The 23,056-nt window shown below is 43.3% G+C and overlaps 2 protein-coding genes across 9 annotated transcripts in view; both read right to left on the bottom strand.

Moving 5' to 3' along the window:
* Positions 1–12,475, bottom strand: part of sptan1 (spectrin alpha, non-erythrocytic 1) — a 30,208-nt gene extending 17,733 nt beyond the window's left edge. For 5 of the 6 annotated variants that reach the window (XM_037485624.2, XM_037485625.2, XM_037485626.2 and 2 more), the window contains exons 1-14: positions 12,343–12,475; positions 5,737–5,976; positions 5,529–5,654; positions 4,861–5,001; positions 4,152–4,432; positions 3,865–4,009; positions 3,620–3,774; positions 2,929–3,064; positions 2,748–2,849; positions 2,505–2,642; positions 1,562–1,672; positions 1,394–1,471; positions 1,102–1,257; positions 769–973 (exon numbers count right to left, since the gene is read on the bottom strand). In XM_037485624.2, coding sequence (XP_037341521.1) covers positions 769–973; positions 1,102–1,257; positions 1,394–1,471; positions 1,562–1,672; positions 2,505–2,642; positions 2,748–2,849; positions 2,929–3,064; positions 3,620–3,774; positions 3,865–4,009; positions 4,152–4,432; positions 4,861–5,001; positions 5,529–5,654; positions 5,737–5,973 — 2,011 coding nt within the window. In that variant the 5' untranslated portion in view covers positions 5,974–5,976; positions 12,343–12,475. Of the gene's footprint in view, positions 1–768; positions 974–1,101; positions 1,258–1,393; positions 1,472–1,561; positions 1,673–2,504; positions 2,643–2,747; positions 2,850–2,928; positions 3,065–3,619; positions 3,775–3,864; positions 4,010–4,151; positions 4,433–4,860; positions 5,002–5,528; positions 5,655–5,736; positions 5,977–9,774; positions 9,936–12,342 lie in introns of those variants that run through there. The other variant, XM_037485628.2, reaches the window with a different exon arrangement.
* Positions 12,476–13,431: 956 nt separating this feature from the next.
* odf2a (outer dense fiber of sperm tails 2a) lies at positions 13,432–22,891 on the bottom strand. 3 transcript variants are annotated; one of them, XM_062558893.1, is made up of 19 exons: positions 22,658–22,891; positions 22,288–22,389; positions 21,914–22,027; positions 21,639–21,824; positions 20,837–21,024; positions 19,518–19,659; positions 19,275–19,397; positions 19,100–19,174; positions 18,933–19,004; positions 18,713–18,829; positions 18,353–18,538; positions 17,956–18,065; positions 17,339–17,474; positions 17,085–17,195; positions 16,082–16,381; positions 15,657–15,757; positions 15,062–15,224; positions 14,835–14,960; positions 13,432–14,759 (listed from the first exon to the last, which is right to left on the bottom strand). In XM_062558893.1, exons 1-19 carry the CDS (start codon positions 22,658–22,660, stop codon positions 14,589–14,591), a joined length of 2,526 nt encoding a protein of 841 aa, XP_062414877.1. In that variant the 5' UTR covers positions 22,661–22,891; the 3' UTR covers positions 13,432–14,588. The 3 variants fall into 3 exon arrangements, with proteins under 3 accessions (XP_062414877.1, XP_037341328.2, XP_037341330.2); XM_037485431.2 differs by having other exon boundaries at positions 16,082–16,345; positions 19,275–19,400; positions 22,658–22,889; XM_037485433.2 differs by having other exon boundaries at positions 16,082–16,345; positions 19,100–19,171; positions 19,275–19,400; positions 22,658–22,889.
* Between the last annotated feature and the right edge of the window lie 165 nt (positions 22,892–23,056).

Raw genomic sequence — 23,056 nt, 5'->3', positions numbered from 1 at the left:
AAAAACCATCTGGATTTATTGAAATTTCTCTCCAAAGCTACATTTTGCAAGATTACACCTGAACGCACCAGAGCTATACACCAGACAGTCCACTGGTGTTAAGAAAACTGATTTAAAGCAGACAAATCAGGTGAGCTGAAGAACAGTTTATGTCCTAATGAGTGTTGTCAAACGATTAAAATATTTAAATCACGATTAATTTATGTCATAGTAACTCAAAATTAATCACACATTTTCATCTATTCTAAATGCCCCTTCATTTATTTTTTCCCATATTCTTTTCTTCATTTTAATGCTCTTATCAACATGGAAAATTGGATTGGCTTGCTTAATGCAAATGTTTTATTTGACTGAAAAACAACATTGCAATACAAAATAAAACTGCACATTCCAGGTAAACAAGGACTCAGCAAATAGGTTTGTGTTAACGTCGCTAATAACGCGTTTAACTGACGCCTAATAGCAACGCTCAGTATGTCGGCACCTTCTGAACGGAAGAACTGCAAACCGGCCATGAGCTTATCTTATGACTCTTGTAGTTGTATTTCTTGACTCTGCTTGCTTGATTAATGCAGTTGTTTAGTTTCATATATGTTGTGAACATATTTCATGAAAAAGACATCTCAGTGAGAATCCCTAAATAATTAAAGTAATCATTCCCACGCTGACATAAAGTAGTACTGCCATATTTGATTGTAAAATGTTCTATATTCAATTTGTACTTCAATGAAAACAAATCTAGTCCCTCTTTCCTTCCTTTGCCAGTACCTTTAAGCTCAGTGGCCTCCAGTAGTTTCTTCCACTGGGAGCTCACTTCCTCCATGCGGCCAGCCACCTCAGTAGAGGCATAATGCTTTCCATCCAGCAGCTCCTGGCCAGACTTCTGCAGGGCATCAATGCGGCTCTGATTGGCTGACAGCTCAGCTTCAAATGCCTGGTGTTTCTGCACCTTGCCCTGCAGGTTGGACGGGTCCTATTGTCAAGAGAGCAGAAGCACAGAGGTTGGAGAATGGAAATGTTAGAAAAAGAGAGCATAATGTGGGGATGTGCAAAAACATTTTAAACAGGGGAAAACATTTCTGCCACTCATTGACAAACTACCTTGTAAGCCTCATCCGTGGCCGTCTTCATCTTCTCGTTGATCCAGCTCTTGAGCTCATCAGAGTCCCTGAAGAACTGCTGCAGATGGAAGGAGTCCTCCAAGGCAGCGCGACGAGACTGAGCGCGCTCATGCAATGCGTTGCGACGGCTGAGCAGCTACAAGTGTGAAAAGGCAGAGATGTCATGTTGTATTGAGACTTGACGATAAAATCCAGCCCGTGGCATTAGCATTCAGGGCTCATATTTGAGTTTTGATAAAGGGAATGTTGAGACAGACAAGAGTGTCACTTACAGCATCTCTGCGAGTTGCCACGTCCTCTTTGGCATAGTGGTTATTCTGGATTAGTTTTGTAGCAAACTCATCCAGGGCCTGGGGATGTACAAAAATATCTTTCATGGAGTAGCAACCTTATTTCAATGACATAATGTGTGGGGAAGTAGACGACCTTGAGTAACTTACAATGATCTTCTCTTCCTGAGCACTCAGGGACTTCTCAAAGTCCTCGTGTTTCTTCAGCAGTGCCTCCACACTGTCCAGGGAATCACCGAGGTCTTCATTCAGGAGGAAGGCCTAAATAATCCACAAACAATGAAACAAGGTTCATCCCATCAACTAGACCAGGAGTATTGGATTCAAATACAACAAGGTCCGGGACATCACAGAAATGTCTAACTTGCCTGATGATTTACTCCTATAATTATTGAAATAGCCACTATGAATAAACAGTGACATCTGTACAAAGTCTACAACTGACTGTCAAATCAGATAAAGAGAGTTCAATTGAACAATATCTCAATGTATATTGTTACTTTTCAATTATAAATAATAAAGACTCATTAATAATAAGCAATCTTCTCTTGTTTCAAGTGAATACGTCTGGGTTAAAATATCTCTTATCTCTCACTTAAACATTTATTCAAAGGATTGATGTTATCTTAAAATATCGAATTAATTAACAAACAGTAAACTGAACGGATCCATCCAACTTTAAGTTCAGTTCATCGGGTGTGAAGTGAAACCCCACTTGTGTCACCTCTATCCCTCTTTGCAGCTTTGTTGGACCATATATTCAAATGCTGGGAGTTTCATGATATAACCCGGTCCTCATTTCAAAAGGTGAGTGAGTATGATTTTTCTCAAGAGTTGCTCTTTGTCTGTTAGCAGAGCTTCACATTACTGCTTTTAATAATCGCCACGGTCTCTGCACATATGCGACATACTGGTGTTGAGTGTCCATAGTAAGAATGAACCTTCTTGGTTAAGGGTTCTATTCTCACTGACCACATTCCTCTCTTTGCGTAAATAACTTCTCTGAATCACATAATTTTCCCCGACTACGGCTGCTTATCAGAATACACATATTTGATTGCTCAGTGGTCAGTCAGTGGGCGAGCCACTTTACCTCTTGTTTGCTCATCCAATTGTCAACTTGCTCAGTATCTCTGTAGAAGAGCTGCAGGTCCATGCACTGCTCATACTGTTGCCTGCGGACCTCCCACAGCTCCAGCAGGGACTCCTTCTCCTCGGAGAGGATGGCCAGCTACAAACAACACAACAAATCATTCTAAACATGGTGAACTGGAAACTCAAGTTACATGTGGGTGTGCTGGTACAGAAAACCACCCAAAAGAATGGCATAGTATACCTTTTCCTTGACCTCCTCAGAAGCGTAGTGTCCTGTATTAAGCAGGGCCTGGCCTGCCTCATCAGTGGCGCGAAAACTGTCTTCATGAGCATCAATCTCTCCCTGGGACACAAGAAGACAACCATGCATTGCTTTTTATATTTGAAATAGGAAAAAGCCAAAAGGAGAGAAGAGACTATACCTTGTGCTCCTGGTGGCGGTCCAGCAGAGCTTCAGCTCCGGCCACGTCATTGGCCAGTTCGTCAGCATTGATCAGGGCTTTCATCTCCGTCACCCAGCTGGTCAGATCCCTGAAGTCTGCAGTGAAACGCTGCAGACTAAAAAGAGATCACAAGAGGGCACACGTGATGAGTTCCGAAGAAAAATTCACCTAACCAGTATATAGTAACTATTTATTGATCCATCAATTTATATAATAATTTAAATATTAAAAATTGTATTTCGACATGTGGGTCAGTTGAACCGGGATCATAATGCTGATCCTGTGACTGAAGGAGTACCCTACACTTAACTGAATATCAGACCTGGAATTATGGGCCACTGAAAGTACTGTAAAAATGTAACCACGCCCACAATTCTGCATATTTTCCTGAGTCTGTGTTATTGATAAGAGTACTAATAGTTGGGAGTCTGACTGTACTGCATGTTGAGAAGAATGCATTGTTCTGTAAAGGGACAGAACCAATCTGTATAAACCTCCTAGTATTGTTTCAATAGTATATTTTTCAAAGGCAATTACATTGAACCCAAAAGAGCAAATTTAAAAGTACATAAGGATATTATTTATCATCGCAAAAACCTCTACGGACAGAGAAATCGCTGTTTTCATAGAGTAGGACTATTCCATATTAACCGTAGTATTGGGAGTTTACCGGTAGGAGTCGTTGAGACGGGCGTGGCGCTCAGCGGCCAGAGTCCGAATCTGTTCCCAGTTGGTGACGAGTTCGTCTTTCTTCAAATGGATTTGTGAAGCATTTTGGGGATGTGTCTGCTGTAGGCGCTCTGCATCGCCACCTAGTGTGTTGACCTGAAAATAGACAAAGATAAAAGTTCTATATCAGGGTCCTGGGTTGTATGCATGTTGATGTTAGCATGTTAGCATAAAGCATCTTCCTGCCTTATCTTCCAGGGCAGCCAGGTCTCTCTCCAGCCCCTCGTGTTTGCGAAGCAGGGCCTGCACACTGGCCAGGTCACGTCCAAAGTCATCAGAGGCCATCAGCTGCTCCTTCTCCTTGATCCAACTGATTGTCTCATCCACATCCCTGTTGTTGGAATCAAGAATACGAGTTTGTATTGACATTGTGTCTTAATACCATTTGTGTTAAAATCAACAAACAAAGACAGATAAGTGTCCACATTTGAACAGAGACAGAAATTGGGTAAAGGCTGTGACATGGGGTCTACCTGTTGAAGCGCTGCACCTCAGCTGCCCCAAACAGCTTGCCCTGCCTCTGCTGTGCGAGGCCCTTCAGGCGCTGCCAGGACGCATTGACCTCGTCCTGCTTACGGACTATGAGCTCAGCCTCAGGATGGGCTTCCTGGATCAGCTTGGCTGCAAGCTGGTTCACCTCGTTCACGCGTTCCTCATGGGCAGCCAGGTCAGTCTGGAATTCCTCAAACTTCTTCTGCAGAAGCTCCACATGCTCCAGGTCCTGCCCCAGCTCTTCAGACGAGGCCATGGCCTCCTACATGTGAACAGAGATGAAAAACATTGAGGCAAATGCATTTACATCAAACATCTGAAGCCATTTAAATTGAAAAGGAAGGCCGTACAATTTAGTCAACTTGAAGACTATTTCTGCACTTCCAGTTATAGCTTGTTGTTGCTGTCAGAGTTCATTTCTACTCATTTAGTTCTTTATTAGTTACCAGTGAATCTAATGTTTTCCTATTGATGACAAACATTACCCATTCAAATTAGTAGGTACCCTCTATTTAGCTTTCAACAATGACATTTTAAATAGTACAGCTATTTTGTCTTTGTTAGTTTGTTTTAAACTTGAATTAGAGCATCTTAAGCGCAAACAGAAAACAGAGTTTCTTGACTCTGCCAAAGGCAAGACAAAAACAGAACCGTAGTTTCATAATAAAAATGTTCCCATGTGAACCTGACCTTGTCACTGATCCAGTCCAGGGCATCTTCACACTCTCGCAGGTACTGGACCAGTTTCTGGGCCTGCAGAAGACGCGTTCCCTTCTCCTTTGTCCTCTGCAGCAGAAGGTCCCACAGGCGATGCAACTCCTCCAGACGAGTCTAGAGCACAGGAGGGAGGGAGAGACGGATTCTTTAATGTGAGTGCACAGTGGAGAGGAGCGCAGAAGGAAATATGAAAATATGTAAAAAGGGCAAAACCTGATGTCATATAGTTTTCCCCTCTATAATTAATTAGTATGAAAATAAATAAATAGAAAAGGATATTGTAGAGTTGGAAAGGTGATAGGTCATCTGTTTAAAGCAGTCAGACAAACCAGTTGAGCTCCCTCCACCCCAAACACTGTAAACCTAGGGGCAACACTGTAGTTCATTACTTAACAACAGTGGGGGCAGCTTTCAACCAAGAGCCAGCTCTGGAAAAATGTTCACGGCACTCAAGAGTCACATGACACATGGTCCACAGCAGCTCCACACCTACTTGTATATACTCTCCCGTATTGACACTTGTAACTATGGGTCTTTGTTGTGTCCGGTAAGGCGTGTACGACTGAATCAGACAGAGCAGGTTTAACAATGGACAGGAATGTGCATATTAGGGGGACCACCAACGCCACTGGGTGCCTTACTCGGATGGTATCAGATGAGAAGTGTCCCTCGCTGATCATAAGGTTTCCAGTCTCGTCCAGTTTGATGATAGCCCCGGCGTTGGCCTGAACTTCAGCTTCAAAGGCCTGATGTTTCTGCAGCTTACCCTGTTAGCATGAAGAGACATGGGATGAATACATATATCCAAATACATGTACACAAGAAAACATCGAAAGCAGCCTGGCGTACCTGCAGGTTGGAGGGGTCCTTGTAGTTCTCATCAGAGGCGATCTGCAGCTTCTCCTGGATCCACTTCTCCAACTCGTCGGCATCCCGGCGGAAGAACTGAAAGCGGTAAGAGTCCTCCAGCTTGGTCCGGCGCGTAATGGACAGCTCCTTGAAGCGCCGGTAGCGGTCCAGCACCTGCTGTCGGCGTTCTTGGATGTCTTCGGCTGTCTCCAGCACTTTAGCCCCTGCGGTATCCATTTTCTGGAAACACACCATGATGAGAATCAGAACCAGCTTTTTATATTACAGAAAATACACTGATGGTGGTAGTAACTAGAAATTAAGTGAGGATACTTATTGTGGACATAATAAGCAGAATTAAATATTCAAACATTGTTTCCCAGATGCATTATGACTGACACAGACACACACAGAGGAGCAGAGCAGAAGGGCTTTAAAAAGAATATGTGATCGCTGACTCCAGCTATTTGTGAAGGTTTATGATACACATATCATAAGCAGTTATTATGTCACATAATGTACATAGATGGTACTGGATTTTATCAATATGCCAAAAAACACAAAACAATCACCAAGCCTAAGTTGACTCGTGAGTTAAAACATTTGTAATTTTCTATACATTTAAGGAATAGTTTGTAGACAAGCTTGGAACTATGAGCCAGGCTGCAAAAAGACAAAACAAAAACCCATCCTGTCCCAAGCTGAGCCACCAGAGCCAGCAGCTGAAACGGTCGAATGCCAAACGGGGGTGGGGAGCCGGAAATTCCTCATGCATGCAAATAGTTCCTAGGCTTCAACACACAATGGAAGCGCTGCAGTCAGCTTCCTAGTCCACTGGGCCTCTGACCCCCTTCGGGGTCTCAAACTGTGGCTAACGTCTAGGCTAGCTAGCAACCTTGAATTAACAACCCCTTGAAACTAGCTTAATTTCTACGAAGGGTGATGGGATGCACGTTGTGAAGAATGTGTGACGTGTGATGTCCAATGTAGACCAATTGGATTTTTGTTGACAAAGCAGAACGTGAGAAAAAGAGCGTGAATAGAAGTGGAACAGACTCGTGGTCCATGGCTACCCTCAATGCATGGATTAGAGCAGTCAGCAGGACAGAGGTACCCCTCCCCCATCTCCTAGCTTGTCCCAGGGCACTGGGGCTTAAAGGCTGGAACATGCGTCACCGTCTTGTGTCGACGGAATCGTTTCAAGTCACGGTTCTAAAAGCCTTGTGCGTGTTGCAAAGCATTTCACCTCCAGAACACCAGGTGGAAGAACGCTTTTTGTTGAAGACGACCTAGAGAGGGACGTCTTTGTCTATGAAAGTCATTGGTTTGTTTATTTATTTATCAGAGACTTCTTTTGTCCCGTGCATCGCCACTGCTGCTTTTCAATGCATTTTTTGATAGGACATATTTGTCCCGTATTTGCCTCCACAACTTTGTTCACCCCTCCACCGGCAAACCAACGTTTGTGGAGATCTGCGACCACTATAAGGGCGCCATCATCGCGTCCTTATAGTCCGCTAATGACGGGTTGTATCAATGGTCATATTTCTCTTCAAACTGATTCATTCTATCGTAAAAAATGTAATTGAAATAAATTGAATTATGCTATGTAACCAGAAATGTGAGTAATAATAATAATAATTCCGCCATTTTCAAAAAGAAGATTTTTTACGAGAGAATGATTAGAGGAAAAAGTAACTACAGAAGTGAGCTATGGGCAGCAGGGATAGAAGAAGACTAATACCAATAACAATAGATAGACCGCATGTCTGAGAAAAATGAGACGCAGCTCTTTGGAAAAGAGGAGGCTGACATTTACAATGCCACACTGCCAGCTTGGGTTAGTTTACCTGCTCGTAACCAGTCCCAGCAATCAATTAGGGGCCATCCAAACTGGGATGACGCGGGAATCTGTATTTTAGTTTAACAGCTTTCATAGAACACTGAACTCTTCCACAAATAGTTGGCCTCCCTAGCGGTGTGATCAAGCAGACCATTCAAGCAGTCACAATTAGGGTTGCGAAATTAAGGGAGTATTCAAAGTTGGAAATAACGAGAATATACGGCATTAACCAAAACATCATTTAGGGGTAATTTAAGTGTATTATTGTATATATATGTGACTCTTTGTGAAGGTGACTTGTCTTTTGGTCTCCACATTGTTATCTGAGTGGTAACAGATGTTTGCTTGATTAGTCTTCTAGTTATTCCTATTAACTTGAACTTTGCATTAAATTATGCATTTCAGAAGGAGCTGGCGTCAACAGTTATTGTGTATCAAGTACAAAGGCTCTACTGGCAGTTGTGGCGCTATTTTGTGGACCGCCGAATGGTTGTTACTAGGCAACTGCTTCGCTCAGGCCATTTCAGATGTGAATGCCAAAAATGATATATATAAATAAATTGAATTAATGAATACCCCCTGACTATTAAAAAGATATGTTTTAGATGCTATAGAAGAAGAATTTGACTGATTTATTTAGAGATTTTATTAAGGAAATAAATTAGTCCATGAAGATGAGAATATTCTATGCTAAATCTGCTTTGTTTGTATGCCCCCTGGTGTTTTGGAGAATAGGGCACCAAACTGCTTGCGATCATGCTTGTGTCACATGACCTCACAGCCCTGTGACTGCTGATAGCACTTTGTCCCACCATGGATGAGTAGATAACAGCTTTCTCTCTTCACCTCGCTGCGGTACACCCACACACACTGATACTACCGACTTCTATTTCACTGATGGGTGCAGTTATATAACCCTAATTCACCTTTTACCTCCGCTAACAGGCATATTAAGAATGCAATGCTGGTCAGGTACTGGGAACTATGCCAGCAGCATGTGACTTTCAAAGTCATCCCCATTACAAAGTCCACTTAATGGGTAGAGCAACAGAAGGTACTGCTACTCTCTCTGGAAACAATGCAAACACATTCCCATTATAGAAGAGCATTAAAGAATAAACATCCCTGCTGCCTGATAGCTTCATGAAAAGCTTATTCATGAAAAGCCTTGTGATCGATATGACTCTCGGGGTTTAAACGTGTCTAACAGCCGGCTACACCACTCAGCAGTGAGAAGGGTGGAATTCCAGTCATTCCACTTGATAAACAGCTGAAGCCCGTTGGCAAAGTTACCATGAAGCCAGGCTAAAAGCCTGACATTCAAGCCCATCTTAGAAAGTGCAGCATGCTTCCATCAGTTTTACTGATCCCATTAACATTCCCTAAATCCTCATCAGAGATGAAGTCATTTACCCAGCAACGCCCAAATGCTGAGCCATTTGTGATGAATTGAGGTCCTGCTGACGCTATAATGGGAGTTGGAGGCTGAAGGCTTCTGGGGGAAATGAGACCAGTCACGTCCCCTTCCTACTCAGGAACAGTTAGCATGAAAACCCCTTAAACTGATTCTGTGGACAACGTGCAGCTGACTATCATTTGCTGTGCCAAACAGCAAAAAGACTTACAGGGCAATGCCTTCACCAAAGTAGTCCAACATGAAGACATCTTAGAAGTTATATTAGATCTACATGTACACATTAACGTCCAAGAGCTAAATCAGCAACGTATTTCAAGCAACTGTAGTTAGTCAGCGAAATGTGTAGCATTTAACTACCAACTGATTTTCAGTTAATACAAATATAACCTACATCAGGGTTTCCAAGTCTCAAATGAATATTATTTGCTGAGCTTCTGCCTGTCAGTTAAACTACTTCTACTGGGCCGATAACCAGTCAAATCCCAACGTTTTCTGGAGCAGAAAACATTATACGGTTTAAAAAAAACACAATAGCGTATTCTACTTCCCTTTAAGATAAGAATACCACACTAACCGATGACATGCTGTAGGGTTACTCACTGCTAAGGCAGGACAGTCCTGGTTCAGGAGAAAAGTCCAACAAACACATAAACAATTCACTACGCACTTACCAAATCCGCATGACATAGAAATTAAATGACAAGAAAATACATTGTCATACAGACAGCCCTACGTTGGTAGTTTGACTGAATGAAAATAAGAAACGAATCATACACACATCAGATATGTCTAGCCTGGATTGTCAGCTCAGCGTGGCTCTTGTTGTTGAGAAGTCCTAGTCGCCAGAGATGGGTACATCTGGAGTACACTCCTTAACAATCGGTTGGTGAAGGCTCATCTACTCCGCAGCACAGACAGACGCATTGCACCTGCAGTGACTACGCTGTACAGAAAAGCGAGCCAAGTTGTAGCCCAGCCCATGCGTCTCTCCTCCCTCCACTTCTCTCCCATCCCACATCATCATCCCCTCTCCTATGCAAACCCAGACACACAGAGACACAGTGAGACAGACATGGAGGTTACCTTGAGTTTGGGTCTAGTAATGGTCGGCTGTTTGGGGGCATAACATTGATCGTACATCAATAATCAATCAATAAGAGGCCATCAGAGCATAATCAGAATAGAAAGATGCTTTCACAGCAAGCATTATATTGGAAGTTTATCATGATAATGTTTCAGAGGTCAATGCATCAAGAGGCACTACATATTTAAGAGACTCTTCCATTCAAGTCTCAAAATGTGTGGAAAGTAGTCCAAGAGAGCAGTAAAACGAGTTTGCAGCCTGTGCAGTATCTAGAGGCCTAACACACAATCTATTTTGATCTGGGTCATAGTCAGACTGGATTTACTATTGAAAATGTAATTTGGGTGTAGAGAGAAGAAATATGTAGGTTTGTATTTACTGTAGAAATCGGGGCGTTATAGTTATATCATGGTATTCAAGTGAAAAACAAAAGAGGCAGACTACAAATGGCTGCAGAGCTGACCCTGCAGAAACGACTGACCCCACCCTCTCTGAGTGCTCTTCTAACAACACAAATGCATGCCTGGTCCCAAACATGGCGAGGCCTTTGCATTCCATGGCCGGGGACAAAGTCCAGTTATGCCAGAAATTAGCAATGGAATTAAAAACACTTATTGGATGGAGGGGGGTGGGGGGTGTAATCTTGTAAATGAAAAACATGTAGATGAAAAGGAGCCCAAAGATAACATGAGGAAGAATATTCTATAATTTTCCGAAACAACATGTAATCGAGTAGTAATAGGATCATCCATTTCAAATGAGGCCGACTACAGGGACCTAGAATCTACTGTGGAAATATCTGCCAACTATTTTAGGTAGTACAGCTCAAAGAGCTGTCCCATTTAGCTTTCATGTTCTTGTAAAACATCAAAATGAGCTTTCGTACATTCCACTCATATACTTTTAAGTCTGTTTATACTTTGATGAGCTTAGAAAAGGCTCATCTATTCTCGCCTGGATGATCAATATGCACATCAACTTGCTCCGACCAACATGACAATATGAGCATCACGGAGCGTTTCTGGACTATGCTATTTAACGCAGTAAATCACATGGAACTATAGATATGAAAGAGAACATGTATTATATAAGCTGGGCTCTTTCCACGTGATTAATAACGTGATCAGTAACGATGGTACTTTTGTTCCCATGGTGATCGTAGCCAGTGTACTGCAGCCTTCTATCTGACGCCCTCTCGGGAGTGGGGGCAGTTGATACGTGGAGAACTTGGCACCACCCTGACACAGTCCGTCTCCTGGACAGTCAGTAGCAGAAGTGTGAAGTGGCGTCTTTTCGTTACCGATTCACCTACACAACCGTAAAGACTTTACCGACCATCGTCCTATCGTAGCCGGGTAGAGTCTCCTCGTATCCGCTGACAATACATCTTTCATACCGTTCACAAATGACCCATGTATTTGGGCATTACAGCAGAGGACACATGCCAATGATTACCGTGACATTGCGAGTCTTTGGGTTATTGCACAGTAACAAGAGGCCCGACAGCTGGAGCCATTTGTCCCGAGGTATTCACTGGGCGGCTCCCTCTCCGCCATGGCCGACAACAATGTAGCCGCCTACGTAACCAGGCCATTTTCATCCTACTGCTGTTTCATTCACCAAGTCAACAGAGGCGATTCACAAACTGGGATTCAGGACCTGACGCAACGACTATACATGCATCTATGTGGATCTGTTTCGGTGTCTTGAGTTGTAACGTTGTAAACTAGCGTTAATAACTAGCGGGCTAACTAGCTAGTGGACTGCTAGCCGCTCCTGAAGAACCCCATGGGTTAACGTCCCGTTATGTTCGCTGTCGTTAACACGATAAACCAGAACAATAATACAGTTAACGTTGCGCTTTCAAAGCAGCAAATACAATAGTTGTGTTAGCGGACGTAAAATATATCGAATCAATGTTAATCAACTATTTCGTTTGAATGCAACGCAGCTTGATGGATGTTAAAGCCAGCTGGTGTCGTTTGGCTAACAGTAATGTCAACACAGAGCAAACATAACACGATGTTAAGTTAAACCACTGACCGTTTATCGGCCACGCAGTGGGCTTTCCGTCGTTATTTCAACTATCGCACCCTAATAATCGTTAAAGGAACGCCCGCAGCTAACGTTAGCCACTGTGCTAGCGCAGCCGCAGCGGAGACAGGAAACACACATTCGCAGCTCGGACTAAGTTAACGTTACATTGTGCAATGTTTCCGTTTGCAAAAGGCCAATTGAGTCTGAATGGAATCATTTTCATACCTCGGTGGGTTTTCGACAGAGGTTAAGAAGTGGTTCTTGTCCAGGCAGATCGACGGAGAAAGATGCGAAGCTGAGCTCTGGGTTGCTTTTTTGATCAACTGTGACGTAATTTTCTGCAGCTGTACGGAAAGACCCGAAGGCTACCGAATGGGCCCGAAACTTCAAAGCATAGTGGGGTGGCTTGGCATCATTAGACCACATCATCAACCAAAATATCCAAATATCTGTTTAAGCAGTTTAAGACTTTCACATCCATCTTGATTGTACACAAATACCCTTTGTAATACAAACTGTGTTTAAGGCAGACCAGAATCACGCAGTACTTGCTGCTCAGGCGCTTTGTTAGTCACATATAATATAATAAGTGCTAATCAATTCAGGGCTGGCTGTTATGGTCCTATTCCTAGAAGCTGCGCTACCATGCCTGCAGTCTCTGTGAGAGTTCAACTTATTACTCAAAGGATTTTAGAAAATACATCATCTATTGATGACATAGTTTAATTAATTATTTTTCTTTCCCATTTTGAACTACCCTTTCATAAAATTAAGTAAAACATACATTTAGTAGTAGGACGCTTCATCTTAGCCTTCATACTAATTATTTTGAAGTTGACTGACGCGCTGATTGATAAGACAGCTTCTTCTCTATTGGTGGTGCTAGGTCTAGATAGTTATTTTATTAATCCTAGGGATACAAATTATTTTGTATCGCACACATAAAGAAATAAACAAAGAAATAGAATTTCAAAATAAATGAAATGAACTTAACTAAACAATAATGCAAAGATTTAACCAAACACTAGTGGGTAGGAATCATCTCCTCTTTCTGACCTTGGGACGAGTTCTTCCTAACCACGAGGCCATCCTAACCAGTTTATTAAGCCTACTACTGTCCCTGGCTCTGATGCTGCTCCCCCCCCAGACTAAAGACAGGTGTACTGGCCACAACAGAACATCTCAACATGTACACACATTGAAGGATGGAAACTCATCCCTTATACACAATGTTGATGTTGATCTTCCAGATCGTACACTCATTATACAACCCAAAGAAAATAAGAGATGATAAAAAAAAAAGTTTGGATCAGCTGGAAAAACATTGTAGTTTTATTGACGCTTTTAAAAGTTACCCATAGTGGGCATCAATTATTCAGTGAATGAATACACTTGATGGCTAAGCAACAACTATTGCAATAATATAGTGTAGGAAACTGTACATCCAAAAGGATTTTTTGACACACACTGCCCTGTGATAGCACCAATGCTATCAATTTGCCATCAAATCAATGCCAATTTTCAGTTCTGTACAACCAAAGAGCACAAATACAATAAAGCACATAGAGCCACATAATGTGCAACAGAATTGTTTACATGTAAACAAGGACACAAATCAATACTTTTAGTAAATCTCATGGTAATATTACCGGTCTGTTAACTGGTAATATTACCTCTGTGAGTTGACAATAAGACTAAAGGGGTGATGAAGAGGAGCAATTCTTATTGATTTTGACAAATAAAACACTAACTTTCAGATCCAAACCTTCATGTCTATAACATTTTTTATACAACAACGCCTTACTTTTGTTCAGTGTGTCATGACTGACTTTTGCATAGTGGAGGAGTGGCACTGGAAGGCTCTAGTTGGACTTTGGTCGGCTTACTGGCTTCCTGCAGTCTTAAACATCCCGATGGGAGCGACGCTAAGGCAGCGGCTTGGATGAAGCGCTGTGAACCATAAACGCTCTGGAATGTCATCAGGGCAACCACAATGTTTCACCAAGCGGCCCCTTCATCTGACCAGCTGTGCCAGCAGTTCATTGCTGGTTGTTCACAGTATCACAAACATTAGGACAAAGATGATGTCTCTCTCTTTACGTAGTAAGACAGTGTGGGTTCGTTACTGTCAGCTGGAAGGTAAACAGCTCGATGAGCTGATACATCGTAAATAGCCAGGTGGTCATGGTCCCAACCACGTTCATTTGTTTTAGGATCAACATTTGAGCCTTGAAAGTACTAGGCGATGGTGCATTAAAGCACTGGGTAAAATACGCACGAGTAAAATGAAAGATGAATCTTCAAGATCTTTAACAAATGCTTTGTCTTAAGAATATCATGCCCTGAGTTTACATGAGATGGTGGAAAGCCACTAAAGACATTTTAGAATCCTTCATTTAAGGCCTTTAATATTACAACTCCTGTTAAAAGCAGCGAATGAGAGCTTATAACAGAGCGCTGACAGGCGGGTGTCAGACGGGTGAGGCGGTGCGCAGTGAGCTGTCTAAGGCCAAGTCCCCAAACACACTGGCGTAGGAGGCTTTGAGGAACTGGACGTAGTTCTGGAGACTTCGGTTGGTGCTGTCGGACTGCTCCAGACGATCCTTCATATCCTGTAGTCGGCTCTGGTACCGCCTCTCCACCTGAGCGTCATAAATACACAGGTTGTAGACATCCTCACACGGGAGATATTAGATACTGTTATTGGAGGCCTTCACCTCCTCCTTGCTGCGTCGAACTTGATTGATTTCTGACGTAGTCCTGCTAAGCTGAGCCTCTAGGTCCAATATCTTGTACTGGGTGGAGCGCTCTTTGGTGGCAGCAAGGCCTCTGCTCTCTGACATCTAGAGATAAATATGACCCACTGGACATAAGTACTGGGCGAAGAGGCTTTCTGATGCCCTCCTAATGAGGATCTACTATTGTGTTCTGTAAACATTCAGACCTGTTGGTGAGCCTCCCCCAGAGCCTCCTCCAGCTGTCGGCTCAAGAGGCAACATTCTCTCTTTTTTTCTTCTAGGCGGCGCTGTTCGCTTTGGATGGTGTCTTCCCGTTTGGCGATGAGTGCGAGAAGGTCGCTTTTCTGACTGCCAGTCTCACCCAGCTTTCTGTAGGATGACACTGGACAGCCTCAGCAACAATGAGCAGCGAGAACGAACAGTTAGCTAGAGCCCTAACTCGTTAACACACAGGATACACATATTATAGTGTTATGTAAGACTTACAATATCATCGCATCTGATGTCATTGAGAATAAACAGCAATAGTCAATATAGAAACATGTATTAATGCTCCAGAACCTGCATGAGAATCACATTTTTAAAGTTTTTCAGACAACTCGCTGCACATCATACACTTACTGCTAGTAGCTTAATCACTGACTCCATGGCAACTATATTCCATCTGGTAACATCAGCAAAACCCCTCAGATTATGGGAACTTGGATCATGATGATCTGTCCAATAGAGGTGGGTCCTACAAGGTGAGACTGATCTGAACCAACGGCAAAGCCAGATGGTGGAAAGCAAGTGGTGTCTGACCTTTCCAAGCTCTCCACGCGCTGCTGAAGCTGTCGGTTCTCCTCCAGCAGCACCTTGTTCTTCTGCCTTAGAAGCTCTACTTGGCTGCACTGGGTCTCCACCTTGCACAACACAGGTCCTTCATCTCACAACTTGGGCTGCATGTCCCACTTACTGCTTTTATTAATGTTTAAACATATTGTGACAGACTCAAAATTGTAGCAAAAAATGGAAAATTGAAAAGACTATGTGGCAAAGGTTAGCCTTAACCCTGGAGATTGATAGTGGCCTGATACCAATGTTGTTTTCAGTGCTACTGCAGTCTAACCTCAATTCAAAATTAAAAACCACATTTCCCAAAATGTATTTCCAATCAGCACCTAAAGATGGACCATAAATGATTATTTGGTGATGCTAGATGGAGCTCGCGTGCATCGCCTGCTGACCTTCATGTGCAGCTCGGTCAAGGTGGCGCTGAGCTCCGTGCTGCGTCTCTCCTGGCTGCGCTCCCTGTCCTGTGCCTCCTGCAGCTGGAGTTCAGAGCGCCGTAAGGCTTCGGGAAGATGCTCCAAGGCCGCCAGCCGCCCCAGAAGCTCGCTGCGCACCGCCTCTACTTCCTGCTCCAGCTCCCTGCGCACCAGCTGGGCCTCCTGCTGCGCCCGAGCCAGCCGTGCGCGGTAGTCATCCGCTTCGGCCCGGGTCTTCCCAACCTGGAAAGAAGAACTAGTGGCTTGAGCCTCAAACCACTGATACAGCTTTTAATAAATATATATATATATATATATATATAGTATAAAAATCTGGCCATTTCTTTGGACAAAACTCTAAATTCTAAGCATCCCATTGGAAGTCGTACTAAGAGACTCCAGTTGTTTGTGGGTTTCTTCTCTTCATTTAAGTCACGGTTCCCTCCGTTAACGTGATGCAAAGGCATGTCTGTCTCAGCTTGACCTTTTTTGCTTTTAGAAATAACAAACCAGTTATTCTATACAGTTATTATTAAACATTTGTTAATAATGGAATGGATAATAGTGGACATTTGTAATGCACTACAGCCTTTAGGAGCAAATTCAATGTGCGTACAGTTTTCTTTCTTGTTCTTAATTTGTTACATTTAACTGTATATTTTGATGTACCAGGTCGTTCTAGGCAGCTGAATAGCAACAATTTGCCTGAGCTTTAAGGGGCTCCCTGCGCAAAGTAAATCATTTAAGAGGAGTTTGATTTCTTATGTCTATTAACCTTGCATAGTTCTAAGTGCGTGTCTAAGTGTGCATGTCAAAGTGAGGACATCTAAGTGAAGGCATCTACGTGTTTTATTGTATGTATAAAAGTTTGACTTAACTCTTGGTCAGTTCAACATCACAAAAGATTTGTTAACAATACATTTGATCTGATTGAATGAAGATGCCATACAAATGTCACAGTGTTGCATTGTGTGTTAAATACCTGCATCTTATAGCTGTCCAGCAGGCTGTCATATTGCTGGATTGAGACTTTGACCTGCTGGAGCTCGGACTGAGACAAGGCTAGCCTCTCCTCCATTGCAGACGATGTGGCCTAAAAGGAACACACGTTCTTCTTCACACTTAACCCTCCGAATGTCACATGAGCAAGTGGAAGTCAATGGGAAAGACAATGGGGAAGGGAAATGACATTTTGATCAGGGTAGCATTTAATAAAAGTGCTCTTTGGGTTTTCACCTTGAGAGACTGCTTCTCCAGTTGGGCAGCAGTGGTCTCTGTGGTCAGTCTTTGCAAGGAGTCCAGCAGAGCCTCTCTCTCCGCTCTGCCTTTGTCCCCTGCAGTCTGCAGCTGCTGAGTCACCTCTGCTATACGGCTGCATCACACACCACAACATCTGTCATATTTACCTTTAGATGACAACAATTGCAGCATTTGAACTAACAATCAACTATACACTGTTACATGGTTTGAGAAAAATACTTTACAGAATTGACAAATCAATCATTCTATCATGCATTAAACATATTGTTAATTTTTTATGTTGTTTACACTGTCCATCCTGATGGAGGGATCCTCCTTGGCCATTCCCTCGAAGGGTTTTTGCTATTTTGTTTATATTGTATATAAAAGGTTTAAAAAAAGATGCTAAAGGTGAAATGTTCACCACATGTTGCCAATGGGACAGAACCAAACCCTCAGTCAGCGCTTTTCTAGTCTTCTGACCACTCAAAGTGCTTTAACACTACATGACATCACTCACCCATTCATACACTAATGACAGGACCTGCCATACACAGTGGCACCTGCCCATCAGTAACTAACATTCACATTCTTGTCTCCAGAGCTGGAGTTACCTGTTCAGCCATGACACTTCAGTCTCCAGTTTACTCCTCTCCTTCACCTCTTGAGCATGGTGACTCTGCCAGGACTCAGCTGCTGACAGTGCATCCACCACCTGCTTCTCCTGTTCATAGGAGTGAATAGAAAATGGCAGTGTTTCCATTTTTGTGGGTCAGAGAGAGAGAGAGAGAGAGAGAGAGATGGGGCAATAGGCTCTTTGAAAGGTTACCTGAAACTACCACAACCAAGAAGAAGAATCAGTAATAATTGAAGTGCTTCTTTAACATATGGTGATCTAATTATTGACAAAAGCACCTGGTGAAGATGTTGCAATGAATTATAGTCACCGGTGCATTGTGTGTATATTCAATGCACGGCTGTAGTGCACTGTGCTCTGTGACACGGCCCTACCAGGTCCAGTAGCTGGAGGCTCAGCTGGCCAGCAGTGTCCTCGCTGCGCTGCGCTCGCTGCTTCTGGGCCCGCGTGGCCTGTTTCAGAGCCTCCCGGTCAGCACCGGCCTGCTGCTTCAGCCTCACCAGCTGCTCCTTCAGATGCTCCATTACCCCCTTCTGCTGGCTGGCTGCTTGCTCCTGGTTCTGGACCAATGGAAAGGAGAGAACCAAGGCTTATGTTGGCTGCGGTGTCGATGCTCTACGTTTGTAAAGCACAATATCAACCGCTGCTTCATTTATCAACTACATAACGTTCATAGCACGGACAACAGTGGAGGAGAACACTTGATGCTAGGACCCACAGATTCTATGACAAACCTTTATTTGCACAGAGAGACGGTTGTTTTCAGCTTCTTTGTTCCGCAGCTGTCCTTGTAAATGAGCTCTGGTCGACTCCAGACTCTTCGACAAATCAGCTGCGCTCTTTGCATTGTGCTGTTTTCGCAAAACACAGTACAATTGAAATTAGAGCTCCACAGAGCTGTGGTTAGAATCAGAAAGTGTCACAAATACGGTCACAGTACTGTGCTGTCAGTACCTTTTCAGTGTCTATATGTTTGGAGAGTTGATTAACCTCTCTGTCCTTCTCTTGAAGTTTCACCACAAGATGCTGTAGAGGGAAAAAAGCTGTATTTATACACACACGCACACATATATATATTTTAGACAAAATATTGTGGTAGATTTAGGTTCTATCCAACTCACAGCATTGTCTGCCTCCGTGGCTGCCAGTCTCTGGAGCAATGCATCCTTCTGCTCGGACCATCGGAGCGACTCCTTCTGCCCAACAGCCGTCCACCAAGGAGTCACAAAAACATAAAGAGAGTGAGCCAGTGCGACAGATCTAGTGTGTCGTTGGAGGAGGCATTACGCACATTACCTGGGACCCGTGCTGCTCCCTGAGAAGGTGGCGCAGAGTTCGGTTTGTCGCTTCAAATGTCTCCAGTTTCTGTAGCAGCAGCTCCTTCTGACGGTCCAAGACCGAAGAGTCAGAGGGGGAGAGCTTCTTCAGCAGCCAACACAGAGACAGACAGGAGAAAGGAAATAGGGTTACAGAAGAAGGTTGTGGGAACTCATTTCATATCAGTGTAAACATTTATGGATGAACACGAGTGACACTCACACCGCCTACAGCCCCGCACAGTCTGGAAACCGTTTCTCGCAGGGCTGAGACTTGTTTGGCAGCTGCTGTCCCGTCCACCTCGGCCTCCAGCAGCTTCCTGTGCAGAGCATCTTTGTCTTGCTGCATGTCGTCCCCGTCGCGCCTGCAAAGACAAGACGATTACAGTGTGCCTTACTCACTCACCTACAGTAAGTAGCACATGCACACGCACCACGGGGTGATGAAAAGAGGTAAAGTCTTTCAAAAAAAGTATTCCAATAGGAGGGATACCAACTTTTAATAAATGTGTCCTGGTTCAAGAATCAAAAACAATGCAAAGCTTTTCAAAGTCAATTGGGTGGCCCGTTCTCCCCCTTCCACATGCAAACCTCCACCCCCACTCCCCAACCACAAGCCCCTCAGCTCGTCATCTCCCCCCACTGACCAAAGACTGTACACCATCACTACTGGACCTTCCTGCACTCAAACACCTTGGAATCTGTTTGCACTAAAAACTATGCACTGAACATTTGACTAGTCTAGTAACGTTAGGCAGCTATTGTTTACTATGATGCACTATTTAACGCTTACTCAATCTGTATTACCTAACTTATCATATGCCCATTTGCCTTTTGTAAATTATGTTTATAGTTCCTGCTTATAGTCTACCTATATTTAAATGCACTAATCAATCTGTATAATGTGTACATGATACCTCAATCTGCATATCCCATATTATATAACTTCTATCTGTAAGATACTTATTATTATCTGTATACTTGTACTACTTACTACTGCACTTCTGGTTGGATGCTAAACTGCATTTCGTTGCTCTGTACTTGTACATGTGTAATGACAATAAAGTTGAATCTAATCTAAAAAATAACAGGCTGCAAAAAATCCCCCACTGTCACCATGGCAAGCCCAGTGCACAAGCCTTAAGTGGCAAATCCCTTAAAAACTCAACCTTCGGCTTCTGCCATCAGGGCCGAGCTACAGCGCCCCCTGTGGAAACCAAACATCCATGGGACACATTAGTAAGGACAGCCCCCGTTTCAAGGCAGCATTCAGATCTATTTATCATCGAGTACCTGGTGCACCTCCAAATGTAGCTTCTATTGTAACATATTCTGCATATGGGACTGTCATAGGAAATCTAAAATCAATGGGACACCATCCCATCCCCACTAGGATCATTGCACCCAGCTGAGTCCAATTAGCTCCCCTGTACTGCATAGACACTTAGGCGCCAGTGCCTATTAACGCAGACTTTGGCCCAGCCTGGGGGAGTGGAGTGCACGGTCACCCTTCAATCAAAGGATGGGCAGATCGATATTTGCCTGATGTGGTCGGTCTCCTCGAGCATCTTCTCCATGGATTGCCGTAGGTGCGTGTTCTCCCGCTCGGTCTCCTCCAGCTCCTTGGCTACTTCAGCCAGTTCCTCCTCCTGGTCGGCGATCACGCGCTGGGAGACGCTCAGCCGCTCCGACTGGCGCTCCAGCAGCTGCTCCTTCTTCCGCAGCTCCACCTGCACACACAACTGTGGAGTCGGTAGCCATACTCCTTGGTGAACTCCAGGCGTTATTAAAGCCGTATTTGATAAAACTAACCTTTATTCATAATAATGTATGCATTTTTGTTTACATTTGAGCCATCATTCAGTCAGTTAATTATATCTTCATCCTCATTCTCACTTCATGTTTCAGCAAGAGCAATATCTCTAATCCCGCTCTATAAAAATCCTTGAAATATCTCAGAGATGAAGGTCACATTGGAGTGAGAGAAAAAACATAGTGGAAATGAGAGATTTTATCTTTGATTTCAAATAAAGTTAGAAGATTTCAAGCATTTTCTCCCAAAATGTGTTATTTTGTGTAGAATGAATTGCCAATCTGGTACATTTAATCCTAAATCCTAATCCTTAAAGCAAAAGTATCACAGCCAGGTTAAAGGGAAGATATGTTATGATATGTTTTCTCATGTTGAAATGAAAAACTAAGTTCAGTTCAAGACATTTGTCACTTTAGAATAATAGTCCCAATAAAATAAACAATGAAAATGGATCAAAAACTAAAATCTAGTTCAGCTTTTAAGTCCAAAGGGGACTTAATAAGGAAAGGACGATGCAGAGGAAAAACTGACCTCGTTTTTTAGAGAGCTGACTTCAGTCAGTAAGCTGTCAATCTTCCTCTCATACTGGCTGATTCGCCCGTGCAGCCCTTCTTCTTGTTCCTCTGAGGTGAGGTCAGCTAGTCGCAGCACAGACTGGGACCGTTCAGCTCCTGGTTCAGGGAGTGCTTGTGCGATCTCAAGGCAGTGTGTTGGCCCCTTGGTTCAAATGAAACGTTAACGGAGACTAATGACAGAGGAAAACAGAGGACGGGATTTGGGTGTACATATGGTCTAAATTGCTTTACCTCCCACTTGTATGAAGCGTCCCGTACCGAGGCCTTTCCTGGTGGTATCCATGGCACCCGAGATTTGACCTTGGCTGTGGGGAGGAGGTTAACTCTGTTGACCTGGGTCTTCCCCTTAAAAACACATGTGTGCAGCAACATGTCATCGTCATCTGTTAGGCCGTGACGCTGAACTACATTGCGTGAGAATAGGTGTGCACTAACAGGACATAGTGCTAGGATTTTCAAGAAGACATAACTTATTATAAGGCGATGATAACAGATTATTATCAAAAAGATCATCTTAAAAAAGTGCACATGTACAGTAAAAGGAAAAGTGAAACGAGCAAAAAACAAAGACATCCCTTTTAGAGACACATCTATAGATCTCTGACCTGGGTCGTCCTCTTGCTCTTCACGTGCACGTGGACCGGTGTGTCTTCCCCAATGTGCAAATGGATTGGAGGAGAACTTGAGCGAGTTCTCATGGCTTTCCTCTATGAGACACAATGGTTTAGTATTTCAGCTCACATCCACAATAGTCATTCTTGTTGAGCTGATGACCTGAGTTCTGAGTAGTCAGCAGGGTTATATGAAATGTGTCAATGCATGCAAAACACACTAAATCACTAACTGTAAACAAACTATTATATATAAATTATATATATGTAATGTTACACGTTAGCCTGACAGTAGCATTAGCTTAATACCACCCGACAGTAGCTTTGCTAGCTATTCAATTGAGAAACAAGTTCTCCTTCTTACCATATGAAAAACCAAAAGATGTTCATCAAGACTTGAAAGTATGTTTCATTGAAGGAATCTCGGGGTTTGTTTAGATGCAGAATAACGCGAGGTCTACAGACTTTGATAAACCTCAACAGGTAGTAGTAACGCTAGCGTCTCTCTGGTTGGTCAGTTTAAAGCATGTGATGTCTTTCCCTAACAGTGATTGGACTACGGTCAACGTTGTAGCGTCACTTAGCAACAAAATCAACAAGCACCATTAACTACAAATGAACAATTACCTATTGAACAGCAAACCAAGAACGAAGGTCTTCGTGTTATGGGGGGAACTTAATCTGTTTGGGAGCACATCGTGCTCGAATACGTCATGAACTAAAACCGAAATCGTTTCCTATTTTAAGTCCCATTGTAGACGGT

Source organism: Pungitius pungitius, chromosome 18 (assembly GCF_949316345.1).
Source record: "Pungitius pungitius chromosome 18, fPunPun2.1, whole genome shotgun sequence".
NCBI classification, from domain to species: domain Eukaryota; kingdom Metazoa; phylum Chordata; class Actinopteri; order Perciformes; family Gasterosteidae; genus Pungitius; species Pungitius pungitius.
Note: the sequence above shows the minus strand (reverse complement) of the source record. Positions and strands in the feature narration are given on the sequence as shown.